General features: G+C 37.6%; 1 protein-coding gene across 11 annotated transcripts in view; it reads left to right on the top strand.

The window, feature by feature from the left end:
- LOC110378740 (apoptosis-stimulating of p53 protein 1) overlaps nt 1-12,002 on the top strand; it is a 262,519-nt gene that overhangs the window by 208,883 nt on the left and 41,634 nt on the right. For 9 of the 11 annotated variants that reach the window (XM_064038435.1, XM_064038434.1, XM_064038439.1 and 6 more), the window contains one exon: nt 4,172-4,356. In XM_064038435.1, the coding sequence (XP_063894505.1) occupies nt 4,172-4,356 (185 nt within the window). The remainder of the gene's footprint in view (nt 1-4,171; nt 4,357-12,002) is intronic. The other 2 variants (XM_064038429.1, XM_064038432.1) reach the window with 1 other exon arrangement.

Below are 12,002 nucleotides of genomic sequence, written 5' to 3'. Positions count from 1 at the left end.
TCATTCGACCTAATCGTTGTTAAAGTTGAAAGTTCCATTTGTTCCCGTCCCTAGACATCAGTCTGCGTCAGCAAGGAGGTTTTTGTGGTCGCACCTACATTAGCTCCGTGCGTACAAATGTGGGCTTTAGTAGGGCGGTCCGACACTCTGTTGCGGCTAATCACTTTACAAGTTTCGCCTCATTAAGCTGATTGTGACCGCTCCACTTCATAGTTCTGTATGCGGGCAATCGAGCCACAACGCACGAATTTTTCCCAATCGATTTTATTCAAACATAGAACCGTGCATTTTCTTTGATTCCTTTAACAGGCACTTGACGAACATTTCCTTTTATTGCAGTACGTAGCTCCTGAGTGATTTCTGGAAACCACTTACTGTTCCGCGCTAAAGAACACTTCTGTGTACGCAATATAAAAGAAAAAACATCAAAAACATTCTTACCACTTCTTGCCTAGAAAGGCCATTAAAATGCATGTAAATTAAGTCATTAAGAACGAACCACACCTACAAAATTCATGTTTTTAAAGAACGAAACGCAAGTCAATCAGTCGTGAATGGTAAAGGAACTATTTCCAAAATCTGAGCACATTATATTCGATGCGGGATAACGAGTGCACCCCTTTGCGCGTAAATTGTTACTCAAGAAAAAAGGGGGAGAAAACGTTTTGGCACAATAGATCTACTAAAGTAGAATACGTTCTTAGAGAGGCGTGTAGTTAAATCAATTTGGGCGGATCGCACAGATCGCGAAACATTCGCTCCGTAGAAATATTCCTTTATTCTGCGCCTGGCCTTGGACGCTTTTGTTTTCGATCGCTTTACTTTTAGGGATGTGCCTTCTTGAATGGTGTTATGTCATTTGAAATACCTACTAAACCACACCTTTGTACAATGAGACATTCCTTTTGTTTGTGGTCGTCACGTCAGATACACTGCAGTTATGAGACATAAATGTTTTCTTGCAACACAATGCTTTCTTAATTTCAAATAATTTCTCAATATCATTACCTGCGAATAAATATTTGATACATTGACTTCCATCAACCAAACCGACCAGAATTAGGACAATGTTCTGAACCGCTAAATCAATTTCCTCGAAGCTTTATGAAAAATCCGGGAATATTCTATTGTTGATACCTACCTACATCGAAATTGCTTGTGTGGCCTCTGATAACATTATTTGCACTCTTTATTTCACGGCTGGGTACGGCCCTTTGACGGGGCAAATCAACCATTGATGTGAAGTGACGTGTTAAGCAAATCACTCATACGACTGACCACCATGAGATCCTATTCCGTACCCGGCTTTAAAGGGAATCCTTTAACATATTCGGTAAACCGTTTTAGATTGTTTTCACACATTTCAACAGTTTAGAGTAGGTAAGATAGGGACCCTAATAGTTTTACTCACAAAGGGACCAAGCTTGCAGTAATTAAGGAGGTCCTTATAAAAATCGTTGCTTAGTTTGAGGTTCGGAAAATGCGCTGTATTTAAATATTTCTCGCCCATACTGGATTGCTCTTATTAATGAGGGTTTTCTAAAATGGCGTCCACGAGGTGGCAGCACCGAGTCGTCAGGTCCAGGTAACTGTCAAAGTGCTTATCTTTACTATGAATAGTGAACGAGTTTAGTGTTTTTTTTATTTTATAATTAAAGCACTGCATTATTGTTTTACTATTGCGGTTGAATAAATAAAAAAAACTAAATCATATTGTGTTAACAAATTTTTCAACAAGCTTTTCCTTAGTACCAGTGACTTTTGCACCCTCTCTCTTAGCTCAATTTTTAGTTCGGAAACCTTATTCTGACCGTAGTCCATAATAAAATCAATAACACTTCCAATATAACAGAATTTCAATAAACAATAAGTTCGGCACCTACAATTCCATACTATTTGACAGCTGTTTGGACCAGACGCATACGTGGCGCCACCCGGTGGCAGAAAAAAGGGAAAAAACCCTCATTACCTTCGCATTCAAAATGAGAAATATTTGTATTAATTCATATGCAAATTTACGTGAATAGTATCAAAGCGACCTCCATCTAGACTGGACAAGGATAAAGATTTTAATGAAGTTGCTTGTTAGATCACGGATTACTGCTAATATTACCATGTTTATCACAATAATCTAATTTAATCTATTGAGCAAGCAAGCTGAGCTAAGTTTATCCTTAGTCAATGAGAAGCCAGTCCATTGAATATCTCACTCAGAGACCATTCAGTGTGAAATTAGTTAGCTTATATTCAAGTGCAGTCTAATTTGCAATGTATATGCATATTAACATGTAACCCTATATGATATGAGTACCTATATTAACATATTAGTGGGACACAAACAAGGGTCTCTTTATAAACTTTCGCGAGCAAGTAATGAGGTCATAATCACCATACAATTTGGCAAACTAGTAACATACTTAGTACCGGAGTCACAATAAACTACCTTCGGGAATACAGTTTCAGTTTAGTGAACCAGGATTACTTTTGTTCGTTCTCAAACATTTATTTGATTAATGTTGAACATAGTTTCCTTAACAGAGGGCCTATTAATTACAGGTGCCTTTGGCTAGACAGGGATACTCGAGAAAATTTTCCACCATATTACATTTAGAAATATTTTTACCTTTCAAGGCGTATATACCAAAAAATCGTGTCGTGTACAAACGGAGGGACTCTTCATACAGATAAAGCCCTCTTTATTGTCTTCTGTAATTGAAAGGTCGGAGGTATTTCCCTCTCCGAGCTTTTAAATGTGTCTCAGCTGGCTCCGCGCTACGTAAAATAGCATTTTTGCCCCTCTATACATTAGAATTTCAGAATTGTTAACTTTATTTCGTTTATTTCGGTCCAAATTAGTTTTATTGTTGCCTTAATGGTAACTATTAAGCGGAATCAATGTTTATTTGCGTATAAATTGTGCGTAAAGTTGAGCACTAAAATTTGAAGTTAGGGTTAAGAACTATTAGCTGACTTTGTTTCTTTTAGTTTGTTTTACGGAGTTTCTGGCTTGTTGCCAAGTACTAACACTTTGCTTAAAGAGTTCTTAGTGTTCTCATCAGTAGGGTTATTGGTTTTCACAAGTTTTGTTCGCTATTTAACAACCTTTTGAAGTTTTTGCTAGATAATATTATTTTCACAGCTTGCTCGCCATTAGAATATGATAAACTTATTAAAATCTTTGTTCGAATACGCAATAACAATTCCAAACCTACATAGGTCATGAGTACTAAAAAGTCAAGCCATTAGAAGAGAATTGCTCATCTAAATTGTTACCGTCTCGCCGTCTCATAGTATTACGGAAAATATTTCAAAACATTTTCACTAAGTAGGCTTACCTGGAAATGGCTAACAACCTCTGGTTTTACGTTAAACATTTGAACATTCGTATCCTTACCCACGTTATAGCATTTTTATTGTTTCAACGTGACAGGTGATAACCACATTGTCGACCTTCAGTAACTTTCAGCCATTTTATTCATGCTCCAATTTTTTCTCTTATTCGAGCACATTTTTATAGACGATAAAAGTAACGCTTACTTGGTCTAAGTAGGCACTTCTAGACAGATTCAGTAGCTATTGTATTAAACGATCCTAATCTACGCTTCGTTTACTTGACAAGTTGAAATAATACCAACTTCTGTGGTTTGCGTTGCCGTTTCTTTTGAAGGGAAACTGATATTTTCTTGGATATCGTTTTCGTCTTTGGCACATCGTTTCCGAGGAATAGAACAATAGTGTAGCTGTTTTGTATTTTTATGCAAGATATTTTTCTTTGAGGAAGGTGTACCTAGGTGATATAATTTCTGCCAGAAAATGTCTTCATTTACTTGCCATAACATTTTCTTTCCAAGGAAAATTATAATTGTAATAACAGAAGTTTAAAATTTTATTATGTAAGTAGCGTGGGCATGGGCATCGTCAGAGATTTCATGAAACAGATGTTTTCTGATGTAGGTGGCTACAAGAATTTAAGCTTAATTAAAGAGATTCCTCTTGAGCGAAAAAAATATTGTATGTAAAGATTTTTCGAAAAAATGCCTTGGAGCTTAATATTTTAAACATTGTTTTTATTCCGGCTTTTATTTCTGGCTACCTATCCTGAAAGCTCCACAACTTGTAAAAACTACTTCACATTCCTGTATAACTACAATGTTCTCTCTTTTGTCCCCAGCGAGCGACCTAGAGTCAATACGAGCGCTCTTCAATGAAAAGGAGAAGGAGTTATCAGTGGCGGTGGCCAAAGTGGAGGAGCTGACACGGCAGCTTGAGGAGTTGAGGAGAGGGAGAGTACAGCCTGCGCCCCCCTCCGCTCATGAGCTAGACAAACTGCGCCGGGAGTTAATGGTGAGTCACGATGTAAGCTGGACGATAGTCATTTCTTTTATTTTGTTTTTTTTTTTTATCCTGCTTTATGTTTTCAACTTTCTTTTGTTTTCACGTCATCATCGGCCTAGCATTTTTCTAACAATACTTATAGGTTTAGGTTGGGCTAGTCTAGGTCCAGAGGCGCATGAAAACAATATTTGTGCCTTTTCTATATTTCGGGTTTCCCGTATTACGACATAAGTTGCCAGAATCTGCATTCTAATCTCTCACCCATAACGACTTCCAAAATTCAGGATCAAATAGCTCAACGTTATGGGTTATAGCACATTATGGCTGTAGTTAATATACTCAAAATACAAGCTGTGTATTTTCAAGGTACACAATGCATGCTGTGTCACTGTCCAGCACATAAATAATCTCTGTGTAAACACCACGGTTCTCCGCGTTAGTGCGTAAAATGAGAACATGTCAACAAGCACACTTTCCCCGCAGCGCTTACCATCTGGTGAAACGGTAGTACGACGTTACTTAAACTGTTATGATATGGCCTTTGTTGCTCGATTTCTATAATCTTAGATCCATCCGTTGATTCGCTTCATACTGTTACCTACAGCCTTTTTATCGTCCCACTGCTGGGCACAGGACTCCTCTCCCACGGAGATGGATTGAGCATTCATCACCACGCTTGCTCAATGCGGGTTGGTGATTTCAGACTTTATAGGTGACTTTATAATGTGACGTTTCATAGGTGCCTGCAAAGGCCTATGTGAAATAAAAAGATTTTGATTTTGATTTTGATTTTATATCCAGGTTTCTTTAAGATGTTTTTCTTCACCTTTTTATCAGCCATTGGTGTCTCAGATATAGGTACTTAGAAAGTGTATACAAACTTAGAAAAGTTGCATTGGCACTTGCTTAAGATAGCCTAGAGATAATTCTTTACCCACTAGGCCACCACGACTTAATTTGACTGGCTCCATATATGTCTAATATCTAATCGCAGAACAACAGATACCTAGATAGTTTATAGAAATGCACAGTAAATAGGCACATAATTAAACAGAACATCGTGTTTCCTTTGTAACGTAGATGTGTTTGCGAACACAAATCCCGGATGCACAAACACACAAAACCACAACTATCTGTGGATTGAGCAAATATTTGTTCTATGCGGAAAACGAGCCCTCTGCCCGTGGCCAATCACTCAATCACTAAACCAAGTGTCTATATTATAACATAGAATGTATTTACTAGCTACTACCTACCTACATGTATCTATACTAGAGGTAATATAATGAGTAGGAAAGAAAATGTTTGTACCCTAACGGATCCAAAACTACTGAACCGATTTGAAAAATTCTTTCACCGTTAAAAAGCTGCACTCTTCCCGAGTATCATTGACTATATTTTTTCCCGGTATGGGCAGTAGGTATGTAGTTCCTACAGGAAACGGGTGAAAAAGCCAGAAATCGTCTAGTATAAAATATGAAACAAGATTTCACAACAATATTTCGCAGGTTTCTCAGTTATATTAAAGCTGGTGTTTTCCATAATGTAATATTAAACAGGTGTAAGATACACCACATCTGCAAAACTTTACCGGTACATTCAACTTAATAACAACTCCAAACAATTTGGTCGCGCAATTATTTAGAACAATGATCTATTTATAAGGCCTTTATAAACTTGAATTATTGCATCGAAGGGAACAGCTGAAAGTTCCTGCAGCGGTTTATTTTATCATAATTAATAAATGCAGATAATAACCGCATGTGTTTATTTTCGTGAAACTGGTCTTAAAATAATTCGAATAAAATGCATAGTTAGCAAGAATACTGAAAGAATTGGTTTCAAGTAGAAAAATACCTACTTATCGAGATTAAAGAAATGTTCACACTCTCAGCATCGACCAAATCGAAAAGAACGTGGAAAATAGTCTTACGAAGTTCTTTAGATGCGGCTTCCGATTAAAATTGTTAATGGACTTTATGGTCTATCGCTAAGAAAATCCTATTTAATTTATTTTACTCTTACTGCTTAAAAACTTTGTGCGCAAAACAGCAAAAATACATGTAAAATGACTGAAGCTAGAAAAAATCTTTTAAGGCTCCCTCGTCACAAATCAACCCCATGTCAGTCACTGCCACCGAAGACCGATGATTGTAATTAGACCAATCTAAAAATCAATAAGTCTGTGGTTACATTTTTTGAATCACCTATCTATGCACCTATACTGTACGTATGTCTTCTTATTATTTTACATGTTAAAATTCTTTAAGTATATTTTTCCTTACGTGTAGTTCCTACTAGGAACATATCCTTCCCAATTTGTAGCGAGCAAAACGGCTCTGCTGTCGGCGCTCAGGAACTTAACCTAACAAAATATGATGCGTTACTAAATAAATTCTTTCTTTATTTTCAAGAAATATAAATGTCTTACCTTATCCTAGCTTTGTCAAACAAAGGCAAGTGATAAAGCATTTTCTATGTACATTGATAGATTAAAGTATCTTGGTGGACGTTATACGAATCAATCAATCGAGCCCGAGAATAGAATAGAGGCCGACTTTTCAAAAAGGTTATGGTGATTGATTTACCTACTGTGATTTTATTGACTAACCTTGATTTGATAATCCGACCTTTTTATATTAGCTTACCTTCTATCTCTTAGGTCTTCATACTGCTGAGGTGATTTTATTTTACCCTGTTCTAGGTACCTATTTTTGAATCGTCAAAATTCATATATGTAAGTAGAACAAGTGCACCATTGAGATGGCGCAATAAAAGAATCGTAAAGTTTTATAGTTTTCCAAATCTTTTCTTTGTCCATTTGTTTATTCCCAAACACGTCAAAGGAAGGTCTTTGATGGTCAATAAGACCGATGTACCCTAACGATATAATAAAGGCGATGATCCCATTCACCTGGGAGATGCCTCGGATAGCTAACGAGCTCGCTAGCACGTGGCACGTGGGACACACTGTAATATTTGTAGAGAGAGTGCCGGCCAACTAGGTTGCGGGCATTCGGCCGCTTGAACCCGCATCTTGGGCTTGATAGTTGGGCTACTATTCTGCAAGTTTTTTTATTTATTTTAACAGATAGGTACTGTTTTTTCTTAACCTTTTTTTTGCTCTTTACTCTGAGATAATGTTTTGTGCTTAATTAGGTAACAATGTTCGATAATATAATTTGTCCCGTAACAAATTTTGTACAGTAAACTGTTACTTGTTAACGTTACCTTTAAATAAAATAAAATGAAACTAAAGATATTTGAACAATAAAAAAGCGTGGGTATTCGTTTCCTACAAAGAAAATAATCCACAACTCCTAACTAGAATGAAACTCGTCGTTGTTTAATTATTTGTTTCTCCTACCTATTTCATTTATTCTTAGATTTTCTATTAATTCTAAGAAAGACGTAATTGTCTTCAGAAATAAGCAGAAGGAAATCTCTTAAAACAACTGTAGATACGTAGGAAGTTTTGAGAATAGCCCCTGTATATGACACGACATAAAACTCGCGGGACTGGCTCAGATGTATTGCCAAAGAAACAATATTGGATTCGACGAACTGGAATAATGAGACATACGTCTAACAAGACTCATGGTCCCCAAGATTCAGGACACGCCGTATAAAAACATCCGACGCCTTACTATATTAGGTTGAGAAATAATAAAGTAAGTCGGTGTTCTGTAGAGATAACAGGAAAAATAAAAGGTAATATTGGTGCAAAATATCTCCTTGTCTCGCTAGTTAATCTCGTGAACGGGTTGAATTGACAGTCGGTGCGGCGTGGCAGGTGTATAGATAGGGCAAACCAATCCAGACGTGGAAAACAAAATTGAATCATTTTGCGTTACATTGGACACTGGTCTGTCTATCCTATCAGCTTCACGTGTGAGTTCTATGTGAAGAAAAACACAGTTGATCTCTAACGCAAGAGTAATCACAGCAATTATGAGTTAGAGAAATAGATCTATAAATTGTGCTAATACGCAGCCGTTTATCATCAACCAGCAATTATCTTAAGATGCTTCTTGATCTATCAACACAAACGCGATAAATTACTAGTAAATTAATTTAGTGGACATCTAAATAACGAGCGAAAATACTTTGACCGTGATACGAATTTATGATAGGAATAGAGTGTGGACGTTTGTATAATACGTAATTAGGTACCTAGTTGATACGTGTTCGGGATTCAGGGTTGTATTAGTTGCGTTACGATGCGAAGGATAAAAGGGTTTCGCATTCGAGCAGTTGTTAGACTAATAAAAGGGGACCTTTCCTTAAAGACAACATTCCAGTGCTCCTAAATGCTAAGCAGTTTGAGTGAATGAAAGAATTTAATGAATGTTCTGTTGACTATGTATTAAACATATAACTACAGGCAAACCATTTATTTATCACAGTCATACACTTCACTTTTTAATTGCTGAAGCGTGCGTAAATTCTTGTGGGTAGATATTAATTTCACTTGCCATGATATTTATATTGTGCTCGTGGGATGCACCTACATAAGTTTAGGGTGACGTTCTGGGCCACGTATGGCTGCTGAAAAGTTTTTCAATTACCTACCGAAGTCTATTAAAGGTATTTTTTTAATACCTTATTATTTCTAATTGTAGTCAAAATGTAATAAGTTCGACTATATAGCGGAGTTGTCTACACATAGTCATCGATTGAAACAATAATAAACGTCCCCATGGACAGCAGTTCTGAACCGAAGTTTCCAGAAAACTTTTCGAGAACATTTACTTATGTAACTACATCCAATAAAAAGTTAGCAACCCTGCAGGTAACTGCTAGTACAACTAGCCGACGTCACCGGACTAATTTCGCCAGTGTGTCTAATGCCAACATTTTGATTCAGTCCAATTTGACAATTTAGTTACCGACGCGGCATTCAACCGGCCTAGAGCTCACCCATTGACCTTAGAAAAAAAAAACTATAGTGTTGTGAATCATTGACGAAGCAGTGAACGTTTAAATTAAGTGTTGTGAAGTGACTGAAATAACGATAATACTACAAGTGGGTCGAGGACGAAAGGTCGGTATTAGAGTAAATCAAGTTAGTCTGCCTGTACCCGTTTCAATTTATGTCGTTTATTTCGTAAACTGGACCTTTTTCTGCCCTTTTTCGAGTTCTATGTTATTTATGCAAGGTGGATCGGATTTCAATGAGAAGTTTCTTTGTGATAAATAGGTAATCTTTGACTTACATAAATTATTTAGTAAGGATCAAGATATATGTTCAACTTTTTACATGGTTAGGTAGGTAAAAGAGCAATGAAGTTTTTATTTTGTATCAAAGAGACCCAAAGTTATCGAAACAAAAGAGCACGCTAGTATTACCTATCATTTATATTATTGACGGAATGAATCTAATAGCAATATACCTACTTAAATACAATTTACAAAACGACACACAACAATACAACATAGAAATAACAATCGAAACAATCATAAAACTATATTACAAAAGTACATTTAGGTACTTGATATCCCTACGAAGTAATTACAACGGACTCCCCGAAGGCGATACCCCTGCATCAGATTAATATCCTCACTTAGGATCTTAGCTGTTTAATTCCCTCGTTGTCTCAATTTACGTTGTCAATCTACCGAATTACCTGCTTGATGAGATTTCTAGCATTAACGCCAGCTACCCAGAATTAAGGGAATAAAGACAGAATGTAACTGAGTTACTTATTTAAGAAAAAACGTAGAATTGAAAAGGAAAATCGTGTCCACATCTCTTCGTTGAGTCAATAGAGCCTGCGACGCGAATCGTCGGGATGGCCGCTTTATTCTGTAAATGTAACCACTTCGTTTTTCAAATATTGATGCCCATAATTTGAATAGAAAATTGATATTTTTTCAATCATAGCTTAGTTTAACTTTTTTTTTCTCTGAGTTGCCAGTCCAGCCAAATCCAGTTTTCAAATAAAGAATGGTTTAAAAGAGGACACATACCTATGTGCTGAAAATATCCTAATAAATCAATGTTGTTATTTACATATACATACTAGGTTGACAAGAAAGATTAAAATCCTTTATTAACTTTTACATTGTTCCAAATTACTGCTGGCAGTCTCGCAGAAATGTTGGTGTTCGCGACAGACGCATCCGTGCGCCGCGAGTGCAAAATCATAATGCCTGAGTGTTCGTGTATGCGCGTTACTATTTATACTCTAACAATTTTGTGATGAGGGTAATGAGCAAAAAGTGCCGTGAGCCGCGCCAAGGTATGTTTTTCACGTGCACCCTCCTTCTAAATTGTTATAGAATTCTGTTCAGATTTTGATAGTGCTTTAATTTGTAAATTATAGTGTTTTTTGATACCAAATTGTAATAGTTTTGTAGCGGTAACCTTAACCTATCTAATTATGTATAATAAACCTAATAGTTCTGCCGTTTAAGGCCTGATTTACCCATGTAAACATTTCTTGATAGCAAAAAATCCTAGACTTTCATTAGTGAAATAGTGTTTAACTGAAAGCCTAGGTCCCATTGTATAGAAAATAACTTAATTTATAGAAATATTGTTAATAGTTTAAGTTATAGAACAATAAATAATGTTTGTGTTTTGACTTTCATTTCACATGCAAATAAACAATACTAGGGCTTAGGTCACATTGTTAGGATTACTGTCGCCAGATAGCCCATGAAATGCCCTAACACACACTACCTTTCGTATTGAGATAACCCCCATAGTTTGTTTTTTATCTCAAGATAGTCTCCACCCAAGGGCCGATTTCACATAGTTTTTTATAGTTATTCGGTTATAGTATTTCAGCCCTTAAGGTATGCAGGGTGTGTGTGGTATAGTTCAGTAGCGCACGTCATGGGGCGTCTGACGCTATGTGTCCTGTAATGATATCATGTACCAATTGTTTGTAATACGGCTGTTAAATTGAAAGGTCAATAAAACTGAGTTGGTCGGAGGGACGAGAAATCGAGGTGCTCGTCACGGTAAAGTTTCGAGCTCATTCGGTGCGCAAGCGCCGCCGTACAAATCGTAGTCATCGGTATAGATTTTGATAGTATAACAAGTAAATAGTGAAAAGTAAATAGTGTAATTGTAGTATGGTAAGTACGTCGAAGCTCGTCCCTTCAAGACTCCTGAAAAATATATGAAGACTTATTATTTCACCGGCATTCCTGAACCTATAGTAGCAGAAAGTCTAAAACCCGTCTAAACGTATTCTTGTTTCTGAAATTCCTGTTTCTCGCCACATCGTAAATACAGTCCACTCGCCCAGACGTCCAAGAACCAGCGACCGACGGGGCGTCAACGTCTCGAAGCCACCCCATAGTACCTGCTTCTGAGCTACGTCCGTCCCGCACATCCGTTTGGTCCTTGCGACCCGGATCGCCTGGGAAGCGAGCCAGGAACTTCAGCTGAAGATACTGAAGAGTTGTAAACAGCGAGTATGCCTGTGACAAGATCGCAAGGAAGAGCCGCTCAAGCTTGGATCATCGACGCCAGACCGGGCCGCCGCACACCCCCCATCGTGCACGACCAGCCGCCGTTCTCTCCAACCACCACCGAGGGAGTGAGCAGCCCCTCCCCGAGGGGTGAAGATACCCTGCCCCGCAGCTGAGGGGAAGTGAGGCGCCGCCCTGCCCCCTGCCCCGCAAGGTGAAGACCGACCGCGCCCCTACCCGCG

Source organism: Helicoverpa armigera, chromosome 16 (genome assembly GCF_030705265.1).
Source record: "Helicoverpa armigera isolate CAAS_96S chromosome 16, ASM3070526v1, whole genome shotgun sequence".
Lineage (NCBI taxonomy): Eukaryota > Metazoa > Arthropoda > Insecta > Lepidoptera > Noctuidae > Helicoverpa > Helicoverpa armigera.
Note: the sequence above shows the minus strand (reverse complement) of the source record. Positions and strands in the feature narration are given on the sequence as shown.